The 27224-nt window shown below is 34.3% G+C and overlaps 1 protein-coding gene across 9 annotated transcripts; it reads left to right on the top strand.

Moving 5' to 3' along the window:
- Positions 1 to 147: 147 nt before the first annotated feature.
- On the top strand, positions 148 to 27224 carry LOC111276943 (uncharacterized). Of its 9 annotated transcripts, none has more exons than XM_089763765.1 (21): positions 219 to 456; positions 1927 to 2006; positions 2109 to 2174; positions 2288 to 2366; positions 2456 to 2533; positions 2683 to 2742; positions 2855 to 2959; positions 3629 to 3739; positions 4788 to 4829; positions 6030 to 6143; positions 6278 to 6459; positions 7166 to 7287; positions 7360 to 7466; positions 7574 to 7616; positions 7704 to 7795; positions 8253 to 8301; positions 8910 to 8980; positions 24196 to 24312; positions 25016 to 25101; positions 25712 to 25757; positions 26648 to 27224. In XM_089763765.1, the coding sequence occupies exons 2-21, from the start codon at positions 1984 to 1986 to the stop codon at positions 26678 to 26680; spliced, it is 1626 nt and encodes a 541-aa protein (XP_089619891.1). In that variant the 5' UTR covers positions 219 to 456; positions 1927 to 1983; the 3' UTR covers positions 26681 to 27224. The 9 variants fall into 9 exon arrangements, 8 of the variants coding, with proteins under 8 accessions (XP_089619895.1, XP_089619891.1, XP_089619892.1 ...); XR_016343590.1 differs by having other exon boundaries at positions 273 to 456; positions 24139 to 24312; positions 26648 to 26815; XM_089763766.1 differs by having other exon boundaries at positions 273 to 456; positions 7363 to 7466.

Here is a 27224-nt window from a genome sequence, read left to right as displayed (position 1 = left end):
AAAAAATATCCAATATTTTTATAATTACCTAACTTTTTTTCTTCACTTATTTATTCTCACATTTTTTTTAAATTTTTTTTTCTTTCACGTGGGCTTACCATAATTTGGTTATTTTATAATTACTAGTATAGTTTATTAATTTCCTCCATTGAACGACCTTGCTCGGCCCCATTTTGTAATTAAAAAATCTAAGCTCTCATTTTCATAGTCTGATCACCAAAACAGAAAGCCAACGAATACGAATAGTCCAACGACCACCGGTTGACTTAATTAACCAGTACAACAAATTCTTATTCCATCTAGAATTACATCAAAATCAGACCACCCATATTTCTTTTTTCCCTTTTTTTTTTCCCATTTTTTAAAATTAAAATTTCACGTCCCCTATAAAACCCCAGACTTTCTTTCATCTTTCTAATTCCGGAAAACTCATACCAAATTTTTATCCAAACGCAGGTAATTTAAAGAAACTTTTCTTTTTTTTTTTTCCTTTAATTTTTGGAAATTCTTTTTTTATCCAAGATTATTAGAAAACTTTAATTCTTAATGATTCTTGTAAGGCTATATGAATCTTTTCTTTTTATTTGCTTTGATTTTTCTACGTTGCGAAACGGAGCTTTACTTAAAAGGTTCATCTAGGAATAGTTTAAGGCTAATAGTTTGAGTTAGAACATGTTAATGAAGTTTGATTTTGATATTTTCTGAAGAAATTAAGGGCAAATTAAGTTTTCTTTTTCTTTTTTTTTCTTTGGGGGTGTGCCAATTCTTTGATATTGTATTAACTGCTGTTTTGGATTCAATATTTCCTATTAATACTTGGTTTTAAATCTTCAGTCATGCACTCTGTTTGGTGTCTGGTGTGGATGGAAATAGGAAAGGAGTATGCAAACTTTCTTGTATAGTTTGAAATGAAATTATTGTTAGGAAATTGAATTTGGAAGGAGATGCTTGGAATAGGGAAAAAGAATAGTAGTATCCCTTTTTTGCCTTCTTTTATTGGCCTTTCTTTTCCAAACCGAGAATTAGACAATAACAGATTTGTATCCATAGTCGTTTCGCATTATGTTAGTCTAAGTATTAAACAACAAGTAAATGGACTGGAGAATAGACTAATAAGATTTTGGCTGTTTGAGAAATAAGGTGGCTTCTCATTTAAGCATCCTACATTCAAAACTGGATTCTTGGGTTATGAGCAATTTAATGTAATTGCAATATAATCTAAATTCTAAGGGCTGGGAATTAGGATACCAAATGCCCTTTTAACTTTTTCATTATTTTCTTTTTGGTTTTCTCTGTTTTCTGTTTGTGAGATTTGACTCTACACACTTGGCACCATTGGTTGCCACCGCTTTACCACTCTAGTCATAGCAACAGGGCAAATTCTTCTCACTTGAAAGTTTTGTGTTGTATTTTGGAACTCATGGTCCAGTTAGCTCATCTTTTGGTGCTAATGGATTATTTTGAGTTTTGTTGCCATTGGGTTGACAATGATATTAATTTGTTTCCCTTTCGAAGAGTGTGATTGTTTGTTCTACAGGCTACAGTCAACTAGTTCAATGTGGTGTCCAGAAATTGGAATGGTCCTGTTTAATGGGCTCTTTTGTAATTCATGTAATTCATCTTGTAAGATGATCATTTATAGGCCTTACTAATCCAAGATCCTTCCTAGTTTTGCATATTGAATGGTTTTTCATAAATAATTCCTTTTTCCTAGAAACTATTGAAATTATTGAATGAACTCCTGATAAGAAAAGAAATAAAAAGGCAGAAAATTGTTATATGGTTAAGTATCGTTTTTTTTTTTTTCTGTGCACTGGATCTGGATGTTTTATGACTTTGATCTCCTCATACAAGAATTGTATCCCCATAACCATACCTGGGGTTCAACTTTGACTATATTTTTATTTCATGTTAATTGTCTTGCAGCTCTGGAAGTGGTATTCTTATCATGCAAAAATCTTGTTACTTTCTGGACAATGAAATATGGAACAGGAAAATAAAATGAGGTACAGTGCAAGATTTTGTTAGTGATAATGGAAAATATTAAATCTTGTGCAATCAGAGGCTGTCTTGAAGAGGACCTAGACTGACAATGTGATATCTTCTAGTGAGCATTCCACACATGGGGTTAACAGTGATGGGGTTCAAGCACAGAGCTCTGATTTTTTAAAAAGGTAGTTCCCCAACCAGGTCCAAATTGCTCCACTTAACAATCTTCTACAAGCGTTCTATCTAAAGTATTATAGATCTGTTACTAGTTTCAAGTAAATATTGCCTTGTTAAGCAGGCATAGCTCTGAAACACGTCTTGCTCCAAGTAAATTAAAAGAAGACAGAAATTTTGATTTTCAAGATTCAGAGGCTAAGGTACTAGAACTTCTTGAACATTTGAATGGTGGATTCTACACTCATGATGAGGCTTTTTGTGGTTCCCTCACATAAATTTTATGAATTAGGAACTTTCTTTGCGAGCTAGTGCACAGAAAGAGGAGATTCAGCATCTTCGTGAACAAATTGCCGTTGCATGTGTGAAGGTTTAACATTTCTAAGGGCCATTGCTTTCTTGTTGATTAATTTCCATTTCCTTTTGAAAGAAAAATGCTTCTAACTAATTTTGTAGTCATTTTTCCTCTAACATTTTTTATTGACATAGAAAGAAACATATTGATCTGTATGGTCTCAGGAATTACAACTGCTGAATGAGAAATGTGCACTGGAGAGGAAATTCTCTGACTTACGGATGGTTCGTTATGGACTCCATAGTTTCTCTGCATTGGTTCTTTGTGTTATTAGAATGGATTGACAAGTGCAGTCATTTATTGCATGAACTGATGTAACATCATTTTGAGTGACAGGCAATTGATGAGAAGCAAAAAGAATCAATCACTTCTGCCTCAAATGAATTGGCTCTCAGAAAAGGTGACCTTGAAGAAAATTTAAAGCTGACCCATGATCTAAAGGTGAAACATAGTGTGTATTTCTGAAAAATTTTCCCTTCATACTATTTGACATATTTGCCCAAATCAGTAAAAGCTTATGGACATTACTAATGAAGCCTCAAAAACTTCCTACTCATATTATAATTTATAGTTTACAGTTAGAATGTAATGAACTAAATATGCTTGGTACCATTTGGTGTTTAACTTGTGACTGGGCTCAAGGACCCATTCTATTAGCGATGATAAATCAATGAAATCAAAATTTACCTCTTGATTAAGAAATCCTAACAATAGCTAATATATAAATACTGATATGAGAGCTAGTAACTCTAAAAGCTTAGAGAAGGAAAATATAATGTCTTATAGAGATTGGACAACATCATAGATTCTTCTAACTTGAATATATTGGACAATGGTCCAATTTGACTTGAAGTCAGCAGGGTGATTTTATATCTGTTCTCTTAAATCGGTAAAATGTTTTAAGCCTGTATGCGCTTAGGATATCTTGGAAAACACCAGATATCAATCCATTTTGTCAAAATTTCTGAGTGTCAAGTTATAAGTTTAACTATTTAGTATGTTTTTGTGTGGTTGTCTCTTTTCTTTAGTGTTCCTTGCTCGCCTTCAAGTTCTACTTTCTTTCTCCCTTTGCTTATTAAAGGAAGTTGTTAAGGGCATTGCTTTTCTCAGGCTGTGGAGGATGAGAGATATATCTTCATGTCATCCTTGCTCGGGCTGTTGGCTGAATATGGTCTTTGGCCTCACGCTGTAAATGCATCTACCATTACAAGCAGTGTGAAGGTATGAACTTGATAACATGCAGGTTCTATTTGTTTGACAACTGGGTAGGGGGAGGGTGGTCAGTGAGTTGCAATAATACTGATATGGCCATATGGGGTATCAATTTGGGCCTGCGCCCAATTCTTGTTAACATTCTGTTTGACTTATCCCCATCAGAGGACAAGATGGTGCTTATGCACAGGCCACGCTGCTTTCTCCATCTACTGAATGATTAAAAAAATTGTACCATCCAGTTCTCAACATTGTACATTCTGTTTGACTTATCTCTAAATTCTAAAAGTTAAAACACGTAAGCAAATAAGGAGAAGCTATTACACCAATACACAGGCCACAGGAATTTGCCCATCTACTGAATAATTAAAAAATTTTTACTGGCTGGTGCTTACCATTGATCATCTCACCTGGGTTCTCATATGATTTCTGCTGGAGGTATGGCCTTCTGTGGTTATTGTATTTTAAAAACATCCGTTGGCTAGTGTCATCAATTTACCTTCTATATATCGTGTATTTTTTTATGATCTAATGGGTAAGTATCGGTTAAGCAAGCAATTGTCTGATTGCATTGCATTGTAATACAAGGATGTAAACAATAAAACCACCTGGCACCCTATTTACAACATATTCAGCTTCAATGTTACTATAGGCTTATTTAGAACACGAACATAAGACCTTTTGAAATCATATGGACAGTTCACATATCTGTGAGTGTTTATATTGAAGAGTTAGCTTTGAAAGATATCTGAGTTATAGGAATTGGGCATATGAATACAATGAAGTTTCATAAAATAAGGCTTTGAAGGGCATTATGTTTTCTTTACATCCATATGACCATGTTATCAGGACTATAGTTGTTACCTTTTGCTCATGGGCCAATGTTGTTCCTTTCCTCTCAAAGTGTAATTTATACACAACTACTATTTTTTAATTTTTCCACTGAGGACTCTCTTAGTTCTGTAAGACCTGCTTTATTTGGCAGCTTGTGTACTCTATTTCGAGTAAGTAAATGGTTTTGACAAATCAAAACTTACCATCTTTTATATATTTGCAGCACCTACATGATCAGTTACAGTGGAAGATCAGAACGTCACATGTAAGTGTACCATCCTCTGTTGCCTGTATCATTTATTATTTGTAACTCCTAGATATTTATTCTTATACCCTACATCTAGAGAAGGGAAACTTCATCTAGAAAATAGCAATTGCCTCAAAGAAACTAAAAAAGGGTCTGGGGCAGACAAATCTTAGCATTGTGGGTGATAAACCATTGATCTTACTTGTGGCTGTAGTCTTATACTGTTATCTATTTAGATGGATAGAATTCCAGTTGTAGTTGGATGCCAACTTTCACTTGTAAATGTATTCATTAACTATATATGTTCCCCATCTGTGCCTGTGCCTGTGGTACAACATAAGAATAATGTTTTATTAGATGAAATCATACTATTGGGATCATACTTTGAAATGTTAACTCCTCCAATTTCAAATTTTAAAGGCTGGTATAAAAGTAGTTAGGATAACTAAGCCTTCTCAAATAGTTTGTTTTTAAGAACTAAAAATGATTTGTATTTTGTGCCAAAGTAATACATGCTAAGGAGAACATAAGGCATTTGATGCATAATGGGTTTCCTCAAGTTTGAAGAATATTCTCTTTGAAAGACACGTGAAGATTATGTATTTCTTCTTGCAATAATATTTTTTTATTTTCTTAAGAATCTAAAATATGAAATAACTAGAACAAGGAAATTCAAGTTTTGTTTGACAATAGTGAAGCTCTTTGTGTTGATCTGTCACAATTAAAATATGTAACGTCAACTTCTACTTGGCCTCACTGGAGCTAAATGCGAGTTCACTTTAAAAATAAATCCATTTATTTAATTATGCATGAAAATGGATAGGTGTATTGGTACATAGAAAACCAAGGAATTGGCAGAATTAGTGACTATCTTCTTGAAATGACTTGAAAGTTACTTACTAGGATTAAAGGATTCTCTTCTGTGTAACCAATGAAGTTTCAATATTGCTACCTGCTTTGCATGCATGTGTGTGTAAACATAGGTGCATGGATTGTCGATGTGGCTATTTGGAGAAGTATGTTTGTATGAAAGTATCAACTCTTTACCTGATTTTGTGTTTCTTGCATCAAGATTTTGCTTTAATGAGGCATTACATATTTAGGCAACTTATGAGATCAAGGTTTTTCTTTCTGCAGTGAGTTTACCTTTTGTTAGGATTATTATTGATGTCATTATTTGGGAGAACAGATAGACTCATTGATTTACATATATCACAGGATAGAATTAGAGAGTTGACAGGTATTGTGGGATCTCATGCTGCAGGCAGATCTCACGAAAAAGATAGCCTTATTTTTGGCATTTTGAAAAATCAAAATCCTCATGGATCCATGGTACTATTTGCATGTAATCTACTAGATTACCATCTTTTCCTGTTGCTTCTTTGTCATATCAACTTGTATTCTCTTTCTATTGCATTCCTTTTCATTTTGTATTAAGTAGTCCTTTTATTTTCTCTCTCTCTCAGGCTAGTCATGGCTTTTCTCCCAATAATCACTATACAGATGAGCAGCATCTTATACCACCTGGGAATATGCTGAGATACATGCATGATAATGATCACACTGCAAAAAATTTAATCTTCAATGATCAGGGGCAACAACGATTAAGCAATGGCAATTCACAGGGGTTCTTATTCAATTCTGATAGGTCACACTACCTAGTTTTCTTGTAGCCATTTGGCTTTTCTTGGTCACATTATTAACTGGAATTCTTTGTTGACTCTTGAGATGTGATGAAACATATATGTAGCCTTTTCTTTTGGGTGCAATTCTACACCATTTTTCCTTGCCGCATGGTTTGTAAATTGCAAGAGAAATTATCCAATAATTTTCCCTATTATTAGAACTGGTTATATATGATAATTATGAGTAACTTTTCTCCAGAACTCCCCTTTGATGAAGGATGGAGATATGCCAGATGTGGGATTAAATTATCTAGGGCTTAATTGATCCTGTAGTGCACATATTTTCACTTGTTTTTTGACACGTCTGATTTGAGCACATAGCTTTGGTGAGTTAAATTGCATCCTTTGTAAACTGCATTTTTATGTTTATGACCCTGTCTCCTTTGTGTTTTGTCATTAATATGCCCTGACATGAACATCATTGATATTGCTGTACCAAATCAATCTTGAAATTTTACTGCAATTGGAAATATATCCCACATGTCAAATTTTCTTCCTTATTCAAAGGTAGTATAACTTTCTTTTATTTTGATTTTGTTTTATTTGTTATCAAAGGAAGTTGGCATGTGTAATACAGCGTGACTTTTTCATTCAGTGCCAATGATAATAATTAGAATTATTTTTACTATGGTTTTACTTCGTACTTATCTATTAATCATATTCTTACAGAGGAGTTGCTGACCCTAATCCTGATAGTGCATTTGATAAAAGTTTTGTAAGAATTGGAGCTGAGGATATGACCAACAATGTCTTGTATCAGCGTGATGAGATGGCCTCTGATGCTTCTGAAGGTGATTGACATTTGATCCGTGGAATAAAATTATGATCTTTAATAGCATCTAATATAACTTATTTGAATTCAGAAGGGCCTGGCATTGAGGGGTTTCAGATAATTGGTGATGCCACACCAGGAGAAAAGCTTCTAGGTTGTGGATTTCCTGTACGAGGGACAACACTTTGTATGTTTCAGGTGGAATTTCTTGGATTTTATTCACATGAAAATTTTCATTTGTGAAGTTTCCCTTTTATATGTAAGGATTAATCTTTCATATTTTAACGATGTTGTTTGCACTGCAGTGGGTTCGTCATCTTCAGGATGGCACTAGGCAGTACATTGAGGGTAAGCATGGAATGAATGTGACCTTTTGGTGTTCTTTGTGTAGTTATTTTGTGTACCTTACTTTTTTTGGTAAAAAAATTTCTCCAGGAGCTACAAATCCAGAATATGTTGTCACAGCTGATGATGTTGATAAACTGATTGCTGTTGAATGCATACCAATGGATGACCAGGGCCATCAGGTACGTATATGTTACAATGATTTTTTTTTATTTTCATTCCAGTCAGTTCCTTGGCAGCAAAAGCCCATGGACACTGTTTTAAATTGAATCAGGAAATTTAATGAGATAGAATCTGATTTATTTTTCGGAAGGACACCAAAATCTGAAACCGAACATGGCATTCGTACAGTGTCTAAGAGATAGCTTTTAGCATACTGGTCATGCATTACATATAGACTTGAGCAGTATACTACATGTCATTTTGAACTTCTCCAGCATGATGTTAGATAATGTGTGCTTATTGTGGCAGCATTTTTACATCCCTTTTAAATAAGGTTCCTTTTCACTGCAAAAAGATTATTCCTTTTATAATGCATAAACTTCTCCTGGAACTTTCACTAAACCTTTTCACAATTTTTAGTTGAGAAGAATATTGTCTCTCTGATTCTGCTTTTCCCAAATTGTTTACTGTTGTCAGGGGGAACTAGTGAGGCTTTTTGCTAATGATCAGAACAAAATAAAATGTGGTAAGTGCATGTGAGGCTGCGTTGTTAGACCTTATGGTCACTGAAATTTCCTTAACTAGAATAATACTTAATGTATTTCATTTCAGTTTCCATTTTTATGTGTGGTAAATTTATCTGTTTGCATTGTTTGTCAAGCCTTAAGTCAACTGTATAAATAATAAGGGATCATAATTTTGTTTCCATGTGCTTGATTTTCTGCATTACAAGTCTTTGCTACTTTAAAAATATGATTTACATACATATTCTGTGGTCTTCCCAATGATCAAGATTTCACTACTATATATTGGATAAATTCCTTTCAAATCCCGTGATGCTATTATGTCTTGAATTTCGACGTAGTTTTTGTTAGACCATTGTCTTTTTGTTGCTTAATAATTAACCTAATGTTATTCAACTTCTACAAAATATTACTTGGCTTCATTTCCTAAATTAGTAATGAAAGATTCTGTTTATGATTCCTGTATACACATCAGAAGAATGTTTTGTTTGAACAGTTGTGAATATTGTGTATACACATAAATTTTGATGCATTTATCCATCACATATTCTTTTGTTTTATTTGGCATCTTTCTATTATTTCCATAGATTTCTGATCAGCCACTTTGCAGACCCAGACATGCAAAATGAGATCGACACGTGCATTTCCAGAGGCCAAGCAACATTTAGTGTTCTGTTGCTGGTAGGTTCAACTACCGCTCTCCCAAAGTTATATAGAATATTATTTTCCTTCATGATTTCTTTTTCACTTATGTATTTATTTTTAAGAATGATGCCTAATAGCTTCTATTTTTCAAGAAAAATAGTGCTTGGTGAATTCAAATAAATGGTTGGCAACTGTTAGCAGGAGACTTTCATTTTACTAATCTATCAATTCTTATAGTTTAGCAGTTTACCTCCTTCATCAATCTAGTAGGAGAATAGTGTTGTCAGTTCATACTCTAAATCCCATGGAAAATCGAGGTTTATTGCAATTCTGAAACTTTACCCAAATTGATTGGATTAGGATGGGTGGCAATATCCTAGGAGTTCATTTAGTCTCAAATGGTTCATGAGTTACAAGTTTTGAAACCACTATATGAAGAGACACACTAAGTAATAAGGTGGATAAAATTGTTTTTAGAGAAGCCTTGGACATGACTTTTAGAGAAGGAAGTGTGGAAAAACTAAGAAATAAAATTATGTGAAAAACTAAGAGTAAAACTGAATGTACATTGAAAAACTGCTCATAAAGAATTATATAAGCACCTTAGGTTTTTATACAACTAACTAGCGGGTAAACTAGAAAACTAAATCTTCCTAAAATTGATCCTATAATTGAGGGATTGTCTATCCTAATTTTCTATCCTTAATTCTAGGAATACAAATACTTAATTCTAGAGATACAAATAAATATACAGATTATAATATTACAACCAACTGTAAATAAGTGTTTTCCCACACTCTCCCTCAAGCTAGTGAATAGGTGTTTTCCATTCCCAACTTGGAAATAATTTCTTGAAATGATGCACTATTAAGACATTTAGTCAACACATCTACAAGTTTACCCTTGATTGATACATATGGTGTACAAATCAACCCACTGTCTAGTTTCTTCTTTATGAAATACCGGTCTACTTCAATATGTTTTGCTCTTTCATGTTGCACAGGATTGTGTGCAACGCTTATTGTAGACTTGTTATCACTATAGAGTCTCATTGGTCCATCCCACTTGATCTTTCAAGTCTTCTAGGATAACCTTTAACCATAGTAGTTCACAAATTCCTTGAGCCATTGCTCTGAACTCTGCTTTAGCACTTGATCTTGCCACCACGTTTTATTTTTTTACTCCTCTAAGTCACAAGATTACCACGTAGGAAAGTGCAGTAACCTAAAGTGGATCTTCTATTAGTTACTGAACCTACGTAATCCGCCTCTGTATATGCCTCTAAAATCAGTCTCGAATTTCTTTTGAATAAGATACCTCTCCTAGGATTGGCCTTCAAATAGTGCAATACACGGTAGATAGCCTGTAGGTGCACTTCTTTAGGACTATGCATAAATTGACTTATCACACTCATAACATATGCTATATCAGGTCTAGTATGTGAGAGATAAATGAGTCTTCCAATTAATCTCTAGTACATCTCTCTATCTACAGCAGTATCTTTATTAGCTTCTCCAAGTTTATGATTAGGATCTATAAGGGGTATTTGCAAGTTTGCATGTAAACTTCCCAGTTTTCTTCAAAAGATCCATCACATATTTCTATTGTGAGATGAAAATACCATGCCGTGAGTGAATCACTTCAATTCCTAGGAAGCACTTCAACTTTCCTAGCTCTTTTATCTTAAATTCTCTAGCCAAATACTGTTTTAGAGATTCTCTATGTTTGTCATCATCTCCGATTACAATTATATCATCAACATACACTAATAGAACAGTGAGTCTTCTTGAATTAGAGTGCTTGATAAACAATGTGTAATCCCTTTTACTCTGTTTATATCCCACAATGAGCATCACTTTGGCAAATCTCCTAAACCAAGCCTTAGGAGACTGCTTAAGGTCATATAAAGCTTTTTTCAGCTTGCATACTTGGTTTGCTTCTAGATGATCTCCAAATCCCGGGGGAACCTTCATATATGTTTTTTCTCCCAAATCACCATGTAGAAAAGCATTCTTAACATCAAATTGTTGAAGCTGCCAATTGTAATTTACAGCCAATGATAACAAAATTTTATCTTTATTCATCTTGGCAAATGGAGCAAAAGTTTTCTGATAATCCACTCCATAAGTTTGAGTATAGCCCTTAGCCACCAACCTGACTTTATACCTTTCAACAATACCATCAGCCTTGTATTTTACAATGAAAACCCATTTACACTGAATTGAATTTTTTCCTTTAGGCAACTCTACTAGTTCCCATGTCTTATTTTTCTTTAAGGCCTCCATTTTTATTTTCATGGCTTGCCTCCATTTCTCATTGGATAATGCCTCAGATAATGTAGTTGGAATAAAAATAGTATTTAAGCTCACAAGGAAATTTTTGTGGGATGGTGAGAATTTTTCAAATGACACAAAATTAAAGATTGGGTATAGTGGATGCTTAGTACATTCTCTGGTTCCTTTCCTAATGGTAATCGGCAAATCATAATCACTAGTTATAATCTTAGGAGATTCATGCTCATTTTGAGAAACAAAGTCAAAAACTGTAGTTGCCTCATTTCCAAAGTTAGGATTAGGTTCTTGGACTTGCATTGGTTCAAGATCTGGACTTTTTCTTCTTGAGCACACCTGTAATTCATTCATAGAATCAAAAACAATATTATCTTTTGTCACATCTTTTGTGTTTGGTATGGATTCAGACTCAAATTCAGTGTTTGACTTGGACTCAAAAGAAACAGGTTTAGACTTAGAAGAATTAATGGATGAAAATGTTGAAGAGGTGGACAAATCAAGCAAAAAGAAGTTTTTATCCTTCTTTTCCATGAATGAAGTCTCCCCCTAAAGATAAGATTGAGTAAAAAATGGTTTACTTTCTTCAAAAGTGACATCTATAGACACATAAAATTTTCGGTAGGAGGATGATAGCACCTGTATCCTTTTTGAGTTGATGAATACCCCCACAAAAATGCACTTAATTGCCCTAAGATCCAACTTCCACCAATTATGACTGTGAACATGAACAAATGATGTACAATCAAATATCTTAAGCATAAGGTTGTTTGTGGTATTAAAGTTGGTATAAAATTGTAAGAGTAGTTCCATAGGAGTTTTAAATCTCAAAACCTTTGAAGGTAACCTATTTATAATATGTGTGGCAATGAAAACAGCTTCTCCCTAGTAGGATTTTGGTATGTTTGCTTGAAAAAGTAAAGCTCGGGTTGTGATTAGTAAATGGCTGTTTTTCCTCTCTGTCATTCCATTTTGTTGTGAAGTATTAACACAAAATGACTTATGGATAATCCCGTCATTTTGGAAATAGGTAGATAAACTCTGGTTGAAATAGTCTCTTGCATTGTCAGACCTAAATCTTTTGATTTTCACTCCAAATTGATTTTGGATTATGTTTTGGAAGCTTAAAAACACATTATTCACATCTGATTTGTTTTAAGTAAAAATATCCAAGAGACCCTAGTGCAATCATCTATGAAAGAAACAAACCACCTTGCACTAGAAATATTAGGAATTGTAAAAGGACCCTATATGTCACATAAATCAAGTAAAAAAGAGTAGAACTTCTTTTATTGCTAACTGGAAAAGACACACGTCTATGCTTTGCAATTTCTCAAATATCACAATGAAAATTTTCAGCATTTAATCCTTTGAACAAAGAAGGAAACATGTTTTTCAAAGTTCCAAAAGAAGGATGTCCAAGACAAAAATGATAAAGCCAAATTTTATCTTTATTGGGAGATTTTTCAGAAAAAAATGACAAAGGTAAACTATTCTTAATATTACTTGTGTTATTTGATGTCTTAAGATAGTATAGTCCATCCTTGCCTTAGTAAGTTCAATCCTCTTCCCCGAACTCTAATCTTGAAATTCATAATAGGAGGGATAAAAAGTCACTTTGCAATTCATGTCTCTGGTAAGTTTTTGTATAGATATTAGATTAGTAGACAATCCAAGAAAATGAAAAATATTTTTAAGAATAAACGAGGGATTAATTTGAATATCTCCTAATCCTGCCATTGTAGTAAGTGAATCATCTGCAACAACAATAATACTAAGGCATAGGGTAAATGTCCTAAAATTCTGTAAGGAATGCATCAATGACCCAAAAACTCGTAATAGGTTTAACCGAGACATTTAATCCATGAGAACCAGAAGCTTTACTTGAGCTAGAGATCTTACCCAAAGAACATACCCCAGTAGGCTTTTCAAGAGTTTTCAATATGCTTCTTAATTACTCTATCTCTTCTCTATCCAACTTTTTTTGTTTTTGAGACTTCTGTAGTATTCCGATGGTTTTACCAATTGTCACTTCCTCAAATCGGGTAGTAGTGGTAGATTTTGCAATCTTTGGCATGGTTATATTTTTCAAGATTGAAATAAGTCTTGATAGCAAAAGTTTAACCGCAGACAATTCTAGGCAATGAAGGCCAAAGAAGGAAAAAATAATACTAAAAAATTTAACAAGATTTGGCTTTAATACCATTTGTGGAGATCCATACCCAACTTATGAGATATTGTCTGCTTTGACTGAAGGTCTCATGGTTTTGTCCCATAAAAGGCGCCTCACAAGTTTGGGTTTAGATCTCAACATATATATTATAGCAAAACCTCAAATTATCTCAATGTGGGATTACACAAAGCACACAGATCCATCGAATTACACCAAACGTTGGACAAGATCAACACAAAGCACACACAAATCAGAAGATCACACTAGACGTTGGGATTTTAGAGGTAGCTCACACCGTGTAGCATTTAGCTCCCGCATGATTCTAGAGGTGGCTTCCATGGTGTAGTAGTTAACCCCTGTCCGATTGGTGATCGTTCTGATACTATGTGGAAAAACTAAGAAATAAAACTATGTGAAAAATTAAGAGTAAAATTGAATGTATATTGAAAAACTACTCATAAAGAATTATACAAGCACCTTAGGTTTATATACAACTAATTAGTGCGTAAACTAAGAAACTAAATCTTCCTAAAATTGATCCTATAATTGAGGGATTGTCTATCCTAATTTTTTGTCCCTAGTTCTAGAGATACAAACATAAATATACAGATTACAATATTATAATCAACTGTAAATAAGTGTTTTCCCATTGTAGACACCCAATTGGGTTCGGCCCAGATCAATTGGGTCTGGCCCAAATGGGTAAGCCCAATTCAATTTTATCTTGTATTTTTTTTTCTCTTTTCTTCTTCTTTTGTATTTTATGTATTGTATTATTTATTATTATTATTATGTATTAATATATGTATATATTTATTTATTTTTTGTTAATATTTATGTGTATTTTATTATTTATGTATATATATATTTTTTTATCTTTTTTATTTTATTCATTTTTGTATTTTTACTTATCTAATTATATATCTGATATTTTTTTATTATTATTTATCCTATAATATCTGCTGATTTATCTTCTCTAATTATCTAGTTTTTTATTTTATTTGATTTTGATTTTGGAGGGCTGAGATTGAAGGCTGAAGAATCCTATTGGAAATGAGAATTCAATCAAAAGAGTCCAGTGGGATTCAAAGATTGAATTCCCGTCCAAGGAGGAATTGGGATTGATCAGGAACTCCTGATCAATCCCTATAAAAGGGACCCTCTGGAATAATGCTGAACACAGAGAAAACAGTAAGCAAAGCTACTGATTGGAGAGAAAAGGAGGCGTATAGGAAGCTAGGAAAAGTTTAGGAGTGGTCTGGGAGTGAGAAAAAATTTTTAGAAATTTTTGGCGAAAAATTTTTCTGGAAATTTCTGGGAAATTTCCAGAATCCGGCGAAAATTTCAGTGAAATTTAAATTTTTCGGCGAAAATTTCGGCGAACATTGAAGTTTCCGACGAACTACCCAGTTTTCGGCGAAGAATCCTAGAAACCGGCGATCTTCCGGCCAACTTCCGGTGAAATTTTCAGATTTCGACGAAAATTTTCAGAATCCGCCACCGGTGTTCTTCAGTTTTTAGAGAGAAGGGAGAGGAAAAGGGAAGAAGAGAGAGAGAGGGAGGAGCGTTCTGCCGAAAAAACGAAGGGGATTGCCTTTTATACCCTCTCAAAACGACGTCGTTTTGGCCTTAAGTAACCTAGAGGATCCGCGTGTTTTGTCGAACCCGACCCGACCCGGGCGTCGACCCGCTTTCTGACCCGCACGTGCCAGCCCCCTCCGAGCCGAGCCAAGCCGCCAAGCCGCTCCCCCCGAGCCGTTTTCTCTTCCTTGAGCCGAGCCGAGCCGAGCCGCGATCGGAGCCGTTCAAGGTTTTTTTTTTTTTTTTATCTTTGAAATTTTTTTTTCTTTGTTTAATTGTTTATTTTATTTTTTATTTATTAGATTAGGTTTATGTAATATTCTTTTTATTTATTTTTATTATTTTTTATTATTTTATTTTCTTTAAATAAAAATAAAAAATTCCAAAAAAAAATATTTTTAGGGAAAAGTTGAAAGTATCAATTTTCCTTAGAAATAAATTTTCAAAAAAAATATTTTTAGGGAAAAGTTGAAAGTATCAATTTTCCTTAGAAATAAATTTTCAAAAAAAGGGTTTTTGAGGAAAAGTTGAAAGTATCAATTTTTCTTGAAAATCAAAATTTCAAAAAAAAATATTTTTAGGGAAAAGTTGAAAGTATCAATTTTTCTTAGAAAGAAATTTTCAAAAAAAGGGTTTTTGAGGAAAAGTTGAAAGTATCAATTTTCCTTGAAAATCAAAATTTCAAAAAAAATATTTTTGGGAAAAAGTTGAAAGTATCAATTTTTCCTACAAAAAAATTCATTCTTTCCTTCCTTTCTATCTTAATTTTGATTTTGTTTTTTTTTCTTTAAATAATCCGATGATAGAGCCTCTGCAAGTGAAACAGTAGTTTTTCTTGCATACTCTTGAGGTGAGGAAATTTTCTCAATTTTTTGCTAAAAGTATTAGAGTCAATTGAGAATAATTTCCAATAATTAATTACTTGGTAAAATTTTAAGGCTTTTGGATAACACAAATTTAAGCTGGTACCATCTTTTGATGGGCGTTGTGAGGGTGCTCTAACCTTCTTCACACGTAACCGAACTCTCGAACCCTGTTCTGGTTAGTAGACCTGAACCTATTCTTTTAGGGACCCTTAATTCTAGGTGTTCCCTGAAAGGACAGATTCTATAGGTGGCCAATCGCACCTAGACAAAAAAGATTGGTGGCGACTCCCTAAAGCCAATGTCTAGCGATAGATCCCCGGATCTAGACGTTACGACAGCTTGGCGACTCCACTGGGGACTTTGAGAGTCAGGCCAGCAAATAATTTGTGTTCTCCAAAAGCCTAATAAATTAAATCTTGTTGTATATATGTGTTGTTATTCATTCATGTTTTATTTACTTTATTAATTATGTCATTCATGTGCATGTGCATAACATGAGCTCTACACCCGAGCTCCGTCCCTCTAAGAGGGAGTAAAGTACCTATTGCTTTCGTGAGGTCTAATGCCTCCGCAGTGGCTAGCGAAATACTCTCACTCAAATTGAACCTTTTTCGCTTGTAGCCTGTAATGGGTGAGGATTAGGTTGCCTTACTAGTCTGTGATGGACAGGGATGTAAGGAGCAATTTGAGAACCTTTAGACTTTGACCTTAAAACCGCATGTAGTGAACCTTAAGAGTGCCTACACCTAAGATAGAGCCCTTTCTATCCAATGATAGATATACCCTGAAATTAGGACACAAAAAGAGTGTTTGTCTAATCATTTTGATTGTTTAACTTTGTGTATTATTTTTATCATATGTAACATTATGCATCAACATCACTTACGTTTCATCCACGAAACTAACTATGTTGTTTGTCTGATTGTATGCATCTGTATTCTTTTCATGATCATGTTTCAACACAATTATTTGCATTCATTTCATACTAGATTTTATTCAAAAAATGTACATTTCATTTGTGTATCAAAGCATCATACATAAGGTACAGCATAACATTTCTAATCATAAGTATGGTACTCAAGGTCCGAGGATAGCTCCATCTAGCGAAAACCTTGCTCATCCATACAACACAAGATCCAGAGCAAGGCAAATGGAGGAGGAAAGTTCTCATAGATTTGAAAAGCTAGAAAAAGCTCAGGAGAAGATTGAAAATGAACTTAGCAAAATTCTGGAGGCTCTCAATAATATGAATAAAGGAAAAGGAGTTGAAGGAAGTACAAGCCAGCAAGAAGTGGCTGACCAATTGTACCCTTCAGGTTTTGGCCCACATCAAGCCCAGTCTGCCCAAGAGGTCCCACCACAACATTTTGCATATCCAACATGTCCTGAAATGCCATCAGCTTTCAACCCAGGGCAGTATAATAGTTATATAAATCCTGTCTTCACTGAAAAGGCAGCAGAATCAATTCCTGATCTAGATGATGTAAAAGAGAAGGACAAGGAAAAGGTAAGGGTGAAAGCTGAGGAAAGCTCCAAAATTAGCATGCTAGAGCAGAGGCTACGGGCTGTGGAAGGATTTAGCTTTTATGGGTCAGTTGATGCTGCTGGGCTCTGCCTTGTCCCTGATGTGGTTATTCCCTATAAGTTTAAAGTACCAAAATTTGAAAAATATGATGGTACAAAATGCCCCAAAATTCACATCACAATGTATTGCAGAAAGATGGCAGCTCATGCGCATGATGAAAAGCTATTGATGCATGTTTTTCAGGACAGTCTTACTGGCTCTGCCGCCAGATGGTATGTTCAGTTGGATAGGACTCGTATTCGCTCTTGGAGTGATATGGCACATGACTTCATCAGTCAATATCGACACATTATCGATTTGGCTCCTGATCGTTTGTCTTTGCAGAATCTGGAGAAAAAGTCAAACGAGTCTTTTAAAGAGTACGCCCAGAGATGGAGATATATAGCTTCACAGGTACAACCTCCTCTGACAGAAAAAGAGACCACAGTGCTGTTTGTTAGCACTTTGAAACTTCCCTATTATGAAAAGATGATAGGGAATGCAACAAAAAATTTTGCTGACATGGTGATCTCTGGAGAAATTATTGAAAGTGCCATAAAAAATGGCAAGTTGAAAGGAGGAGAAACCAAGAAGGCATCAGAAAAGAAAGAAGCTGAAGCTCAAGCTGTGAGCTTTGATAGACAACAATTCAGGGGTTATCAACCCTATCCATCCCAAGGCTACTCTCCATACTATCCCGCTCTGAATAATGCCTCATCCTACCCATACCAGCTAGCTCCACAACCATCTTATTCATCCACTTACCGCCTTAACATTCAATCTCCTGTAAGAACTCAAATTCGCCCTACTAACCCAGCAAGTGGCTCACGAGAACAACGGACTACTCGAGAAAAACCTGTATTTGATTCAATTCCTATGACATACAGAGTTATATCGAGAACTCTATAATAGCCATTTGATTGCCCCCAGCCATGTGGAACCACTTAAACCACCCTATCCAAAGTGGTATGATCCTACAGTCCATTGTGACTACCATTATGGAATTACTGGCCATTCTACTGAAAATTGCACTGCTTTAAAGTATAAGGTGCAACGGTTGATCAATGATGGAATGGTAAGTTTTGATCAAGGAAAAGCAACAGCACCTAATGTTAGTGTACTGAGCGAAAGTCAGGAACAGAAAGGATCCGGAGATTCACAATGAATTGAGGGGCAAGATGTCAATGGAGATAAGGCTGGTTGAAGGTTTCTTTTGTCATTTTGGGATTTCTTTTCAAACAATGTTAGATTTTTTTTGCAATATGACTCCACTTGTTATCATTTTAATAAAGGCAAGTCTATGCATTTCATTACATTTTTCTCTTTCACTTGACCATTACTTTATGCTTTGTTACCTTTCATAACTTTATACTCCCTTTCTTAGATTTCAGATGATGAATATTTAGACAATGATAACAATAATTCTGGGATTTAATTTTGAGAACTCATCCACGTCAATGTGGGGAGATGATTTGAGCAAAAAATAAGCTGTTACTGAAGGTGAAATAGATATGTCTTGAAGGTGTGCAATCTTTTATACAAGTTCATGAGCTCTGTTCAATAGATGATGTTCAAGAAAGGTATTCACAATTGAGATGAAAAATGACCATCTTTCTTTTACCATTTAAAAAACCATTTATTGTTACCCCTTTGAGCTTATCATTTTTTTAAAGAACCCCAACCAAGGATCACCCTCTACACTGAAGGGTAAATTTTGAAAAAAAAAAAAAGAAAAAAAACACCACAAAAGGTCTCAAAGATGAAAAGAGAAAGAAAAGCAAAAGAAAAATAAAAGCCACACATGACTTGGGGAAAAGTAATGAGAATCTTTTGTGTGAAAAAAGAAAAAAGCAGTGAAATGATGTGGGGCAAAATGCCAAGTTGTATCGAATGATCCTTTGGTTTTGAACCTTTTTAATACATGTTTTGAGCTTATTATATCCATTTTTTTATGACCCTTCACCTTGGCCTACATTACAACCTTGAAAAGTCTATTTGGATCAAGTGTGAATACCCAACTTGAATGATCATAGGTTGAGCAAAGACATGCTCATGATGAAGCAATGGAATCATGCTACATGAAAGATATCAACACTGGATGAAAAATGAGAAAAGAAAAAAAAAAGGGAAAAAATGAGAAAATAAAAAAATAAAAAAAGAGATTCAAATTGAAAACCTGAAAGGGTGATTTTGGTACAAAAAAAAGATCCAGGTCAAATGGCTCACATGAATGGAAGATCAAAGAGATCTGAAGATCCCTCAAAGACTGGGGCAGAGTTCGCCAAGCTCAAGATGACTTCAACTGTAAATGGAATGAGTTTTTGAAAAAGAATCCTAGATTAATGTTGAAAATTGTCTGAATATTCATCATTTGGACATACCATCCATCCCAATGACATGTATCCAATTTATTTCGTTTCCCATTTGTTCTGTACCAAAATAGATCTTCATTGATTATCTTTGCCATAGTTCACTTTTTGTTCTCTTATTGTTACACCCTTAGAATGAATTGAGAAAATGCTTGATTGCATTGTACTTGTCAAGATTTGAAATGATAATGAATGAATGAATATGTGCTTAAAAGAGTCTTTATTCATTTGAAAAGAAATCTAAGATGATGGTGGTGACAAAATGGTAGAGACCTAAAAGAGATGATTTGGAAGGATATATGATGTGATCAAATGAAGAATATAATGGGGCAAATCTTGAAAAGTGATGAGTACAAAGATGAATTGGTCGATATGACTTGCAAGTTATGATTGAACAATCAGTGGACAGAGTTTATTTTGGAATGGTTGATGCTGAGACAAGGACCCAGTGATGGTGGATGAAATTTGTTTTGAAATTTGCTAGTGCTGAAAAATTCATTGAATGATGGTCAAGGGATGATCGATTGATGAAGCTTATTCCAAAGTATTGAGAAACTGAACAAGGAAAGAATGTGAGTGGAAAGGACAATTGAGAGCTACACTGGTTCGATCTTAGAAGAGCAATGCAATTGGATCCTTGAGGAATCAAAAGGCTTGACACCCAAGAAAGAAAAAAAAGAGCTTGAGAAACTTGAGTACCATACATTGAACAGGAATTAATTGGCCAACATTTGCATAATATGCATTGAAATTCATATGCATTTGCATAGCATACACTACTTTCAGGAAAGTATAGTGTACAAATTCAAGAAGCAGGGGTGTTCCAACATCCCACATGAAAAAGACAGATATGAAAAGACTTTGCAAGTTTGAGAAGAAACTTGTCAGGTAAGTTCCTAATCCTTGAAATAGGACGTCTCTTGGTATTAGGGTTGATTTATAAGACCTTTGGGCATAATCTCCTGAAATCCCTTCAAACACAACTTTCAACTCCTTTGGACATGATTGTCAAGGAGCAATTTACTTTTCAAAGTTCGTTGCCTCTGTTTAGAGGAGCAATTTACTTTCCAAAGTCGGTACCTCTGTTTAGAGGAGCAATTTACTTTCAAAGTTCCGTTGCCTCTGTTTAGAGGAGCAATTTACTTTCAAAGTTTCGTTGCCTCTGTTTAGAGGAGCAATTTACTTTCCAAAGTCGTGGTACCTCTGTCAAGGAGCAATTTACTTTTCAAAGTTCGTTGCCTCTGTTTAGAGGAGCAATTTATTTTTTAAAGTCGTGGTACCTCTGTTTAGAGGAGCAATTTACTTTCAAAGTTCTGTTGCCTCTGTTTAGAGGAGCAATTTACTTTCAAAGTTCCGTTGCCTCTGTTTAGAGGAGCAATTTACTTTCCAAAGTCGTGGTACCTCTGTTTAGAGGAGCAATTTACTTTTCAAAGTCGTGGTGCCTCTGTTTAGAGGAGCAATTTATTTTTCAAAGTCGTGGTACCTCTGTTTAGAGGAGCAATTTACTTTTCAAAGTTCGTTGCCTCTATTTAGAGGAGCAATTTACTTTTTCAAAGTCGTGGTACCTCTGTTTAGAGGAGCAATTTATTTTCCAAAGTCGTGGTGCCTCTGTTTAGAGGAGCAATTTACTTTTCCAAAGTCGTGGTACCTCTGTTTAGAGGAGCAATTTATTTTTCAAAGTCGTGGTGCCTCTGTTTAGAGGAGCAATTTACTTTCCAAAGTCGTGGTGCCTCTGTTTAGAGGAGTAATTTACTTTCCAAAGTCGTGGTACCTCTGTTTAGAGGAGCAATTTACTTTCTAAAAGTCGTGGTGCCTCTGTTTAGAGGAGCTTTAGTAAAAAAAAAAAACAAAAAAAAAACAAAAAAACCAAAAAATGTTGAGTTGAGTCTTGATTGGGTGTCTACGTCTTTGCGCAATTTCTGTTTCACAGAAAATGTGCAAAGAGGGGCAGCTGTAGACACCCAATTGGGTCCGGCCCAGATCAATTGGGCCTAGCCCAAATGGGTAAGCCCAATTCAATTTTATCTTGTATTTTTTTTTTCTCTTTTCTTCTTCTTTTGTATTTTATGTATTGTATTATTTATTATTATTATTATGTATTAATATATGTATATATTTATTTATTTATTTTTTGTTAATATTTATGTGTATTTTATTATTTATGTATATATATATATTTTTTTATCTTTTTTATTTTATTCATTTTTGTATTTTTACTTATCTAATTATATATCTGATATATTTTTTTATTATTATTTATCCTATAATATCTGCTGATTTATCTTCTCTAATTATCTAGTTTTTTATTTTATTTTATTTTGATTTTGGAGGGCTGAGATTGAAGGCTGAAGAATCCCATTGGAAATGGGAATTCAATCAGAAGAGTCCAGTGGGATTCAAAGATTGAATTCCCGTCCAAGGAGAAATTGGGATTGATCAGGAACTCCTGATCAATCCCTATAAAAGGGACCCTCTGGAATAATGCTGAACACAGAGAAAACAGTAAGCAAAGCTACTGATTGGAGAGAAAAGGAGGCGTATAGGAAGCTAGGAAAAGTTTAGGAGTGGTCTGGGAGTGAAAAAATTTTTAGAAATTTTTGACGAAAAATTTTTCTGGAAATTTCTGGGAAATTTCCAGAATCCGGCGAAAATTTCGGCGAAATTTGAATTTTCCGACGAAAATTCCGGCGAACATTGAAGTTTCCGGCGAACTACCCAGTTTCCGACGAAGAATCCCAGAAATCGGATATCTTCCGGCCAACTTCCGGCGAAATTTCCAGATTCCGGCGAAAATTTCCAGAATCCGCCACCGGTGTTCTTCAGTTTTTAGAGAGAAGGGAGAGGAAAAGGGAAGAAGAGAGAGAGAGGGAGGAGCGTTCTGCCGAAAAAACGAAGGGGATTGCCTTTTATACCTTCTCAAAACGACGTCGTTTTGGCCTTAAGTAACTTAGAGGATCCGTGCGTTTTGCCGAACCCGACCCGACTCGGGCGTCGACCCGCTTTCTGACCCGCGCGTGCCAGCCCCCTCCGAGCCGAGCCGAGCCAAGCCGCCAAGCCGCTCCCCCCCGAGCCGTTTTCTCTTCCTTGAGCCGAGCCGAGCCGAGCCGCGATCCGAGCCGCTCCAGGTTTTTTTTTTTTTTTTATCTTTGAAATTTTTTTTCTTTGTTTAATTGTTTATTTTATTTTTTATTTATTAGATTAGGTTTATGTAATATTCTTTTTATTTATTTTTATTATTTTTTATTATTTTATTTTCTTTAAATAAAAATAAAAAATTCCAAAAAAAAATATTTTTAGGGAAAAGTTGAAAGTATCAATTTTCCTTAAAAGAAAAATAAATTTCAAAAAAAAATATTTTTAGGGAAAAGTTGAAAGTATCAATTTTCCTTGAAAATCAAAATTTCAAAAAAAATATTTTTGGGGAAAAGTTGAAAGTATCAATTTTTCCTACAAAAAAATTCATTCTTTCCTTCCTTTCTATCTTAATTTTGATTTTATTTTTTTTTCTTTAAATAATCCGATGACGGAGCCTCTGCAAGTGAAACAGTAGTTTTTCTTGCATACTCTTGAGGTGAGGGAATTTTCTCAATTTTCTGCTAAAAGTATTAGAGTCAATTGAGAATAATTTCCAATAATTAATTACTTGGTAAAATTTTAAGGCTTTTGGATAACACAAATTTAAGCTGGTACCATCTTTTGATGGGCGTTGTGAGGGTGCTCTAACCTTCCTCACACGTAACCGAACTCCCGAACCCTTTTCTGGTTAGCAGACCTGAACCTATTCTTTTAGGGACCCTTAATTCTAGGTGTTCCCTGAAAGGACAGATTCTATAGGTGGCCAATCGCACCTAGACAAAAAAGATTGGTGGCGACTCCCTAAAGCCAATGTCTAGCGATAGATCCTCGGATCTAGATGTTACGACACCCATAAGAAGAGATAAGGCTTACAATTGAAGATTAAAGAAAATGATGGCCAATGCTGACTGCTGATGTACCTTTTTATATCTTATCTGTGAAATGATTTTAGAAAATAAAAAGTTAAATAGTAGAAACTTGAAATGTGGTGAGAAGTGTATTTCATTACTAGTGCCTTGGTTCTTTACCATGATTCTGCTTGATTCAAAGGGTTATATGCTATTTTAGCAACTGTTCTGAGGGAACAAAGTCGATTCCCTTTTCTTGGGGGTGTGGGTGGTGGGTTGATTTGGGCGAAGGGGGGTTTTCTTCGAGCAGTAAGGTACAGAAGCAACATGTTGATAAATGTTCTTGATAAATTTGGAAATAATTTCAAGGAAATGTTTGTTGGCACATTTTTAACTTTTGTTTTTATGTGTTTATGCAAATGTGGACCAGAACAATCAAGAGAATTAATATTGTTCTGAACCATATTTTCCCCGACTTTCTCAACAGATGGATTCTTCTGAGAATTGGGAGCCAGCAACATTGACTTTGAGACGGTCAACTTACCAAATTAAGATCAATAGCACAGAAGCTGTGGATGCAGAGAAATATTCAAAGGAATTATCGGTATGCTTTTCAAATTCTTGTCATTTTCTTCAAAAAGTAAGGAATTCATGTGGAAGCTTTTTAATTTATTATTATAGTTTATGCCCAAATAGTCTGCGACTAAGGTTTAGCTGACTTGAGTAGAATTCATATTTTGAGGTTTGCATGCATTGACTATATGACAACTCATGTAGCCTACTTGTCTGACCATGGTCTATATACAGTGAGTTATCATTATGTGGACTTGAAAATTTACATCTATGCAGATACACAAAAATTATATTGTTTACGAATATTCTACACCGTATGGTTTCTTATTGCCAACATAATGACCATTGAGATCATCTATGCCAGAGGGTAGTGTGAAATCAACACTTCTGTGAAAGAATTAATAAACAATTGTTAGTCTGAATTATATCCTTTATGACAATGCATAAGTAATGAGAGAACGGGACTTTCACCTTTTCAAACCATAAAGGCCAAGTAAGAAATTAAGTTAGAAAACTTCCTTATGTTCCTTTCCATGGTGAATGATAAAATTGGGAAGGGAATCTTATAATTTGCTTTATTTAAGTGTATAGTATACATTGCTCTTAGAATACAAATAGTGGGCCATGTTGCCATATTATGCATTTTATGTAAAACTAGATTATGAAATTTGTGCCAAAATGGTTGACTTATTAACATGAGATATAAGTGAATTTTTAACTTGGTGATGTTACAGATCAAAGTACCTAGTGGACTCTCAACACAATTTGTTTTGACATATTCCAATGGGCCTTCACGTCCCTTTAGCACATATAATGTTCGGTAATACATTGATTTAATGATTAATATTGGTATTCTTTAAATTAATACTATCAGTTTTTTATTTTTCCTATCTATTTGTTGTTACATTTTGCTTATAGTTATGCATGTCCATGAGACTAATATTAACTTTGCTTTATATACATTCCTGATTTTGTTAACATATGATTGTGCAAAAGAAATATATTACTCTAAATATAATTCAATTTATATGTGATAGAAACTGTTTGGTTTCAACTCAAGAGCTCTAGCTTCCTATCAAAAAAGGAACAGGGAAATGGGGAAGAGAGATAAGGAGAGACAAAAGGGAGAGGGGGTTGGCTGGCTGATGGAATTGGATTTATTTTTTATCAAAAGTTTGTAGATATAACCATTAATTTTAAATGATGAAATAATTTATCTTTTGTCATGTGGTATACTTGTTTTTTTTTTTAATGTAAAATATAAACTCAATTAGTGTGCAAGGTTTGGGGGTCTAATGCATCTTTTTTTTTTTTCTTTTTACAATTTTATTGTTGTGTAAATTATGTATAAAAGATAAATATATATAATTAGACTGACATTTATTTAACCATAATACTTTTTAATGGAATGCTATTCATGTTCTTGACAGAATGCGGGATACTCTTGTTTTGACTATGAGAATGTTCCAGAACAAGGTACCTTTCTAATCAAACTTTGCTTAAGAGAGTTCCAACTGCTTGCATGTGGTTTTTGTCATAGTGGTGGTGCTGGTGGTTGTTTTTAGAGAGAACCTCTACTGTATACTTTTGAACAATTCACATCTCATTCCCAACTTAATTAACAAATTCAAGTTATGTTGCAAGGATGTCAATAAGTTGTCTTATACATGATTATGGTATCACATAGAAAACTTCACTTCTAGGGAAAGAATAAGACAACCAAAATAATTATCGATTATCATAGATTAATGACACCTTTAAAGGTGGAATTCTTACTCTAGGTTTTTTCTTTTTGAAGTTACACTCATAATCAAGTTTAGATTCATATAATCAACTGAATAATCAATTATTACATCATAATCAAGTTACAATCACTGAATAATCAACTAACAAACTATAAAATAACTAAAAAATCATACCCACACACAGTGAGACTTAAACCTAGGGAGCCAAGGCTTCATTGGCAATTCTTACTCTAGTTTTAAATGCAATCTCATGTCATCTTTTGATTTTCACTTAAAACAAGAGGAGAAAATGAACAAGTCTGTGTTGTTGTGCATGCTTACTACAACAAAATTGTCATGAGATGAATGGAACCATAAAGAGTGCTATTGTCATGGTGGAGTAACTATCAAGATGAGAATAAAATTTTAAAGGATTGAAAAGTTTGTGCGCTGTCATTCAGTTTTGGTTATCAGGATGAATTGCGAAAGTGAGAATATGAATTAATCATGCTCTGTTCTGCAGTACTTAAACAAAATATATTGTTAGAATTTAAGGGAAAGTAGTTCTATTGTTACCTTAATTGCTAGTGCATTTACATCTTCTTTTAACCCATTTTTTATTTTATTTTATTTTTGGAGCAGGCCTTGGATGACAAGAGAAAAGGAAGAGCATAGGCCCTCCTTAATTGAGTATAGCTTTAGCGTTATAGTGATTATTCATTGTTTGTTTTTTTATAGAAATTGAGAGGAAATAAACACATCAATGTTTGTATCTTAGTTTGAATCAATAATGAACGAACATTTCTATAATCTTCTTCCTCGGTTTTATTTTAGATTACATTGTTTAGTACACTGCTAGGATATGTACCACACATCTATCTATCGTTAGATCAACATATTGTCAAACTACTTCGGCCATGAGGCAAAAAGATTGACTTGGCACCGGAAGATGGTGGAAAATTAGTAGCTGAAGCAGCTGCTGTGGAAGCCGGCTGCCTGATTTCCTCAATTCGTAAGTCTTCTTAAACCATTTAAATATGACATTGGAAGCCAAATGCTATGACCTCAGCCAAAGAGAGTTTTGGATTCCTTCTGCATTTTTTATTTGATCTGTAAGTAATAGCATCTAAATTGCCTGTCTCTTAAGATTTTGACTTGAAACCTTCATTTGGGAGTGATAGTATTGTGATATTTGAAGTGAATTTTTTTTGAGTTTGCA

Source organism: Durio zibethinus, chromosome 7 (assembly GCF_047325235.1).
Source record: "Durio zibethinus cultivar Kanyao isolate XHJ-2024 chromosome 7, ASM4732523v1, whole genome shotgun sequence".
NCBI classification, from domain to species: Eukaryota; Viridiplantae; Streptophyta; class Magnoliopsida; order Malvales; family Malvaceae; genus Durio; species Durio zibethinus.
The sequence above is the reverse complement of the archived record's forward strand: the minus strand, read 5'-3'. Positions and strand labels throughout refer to the sequence as shown.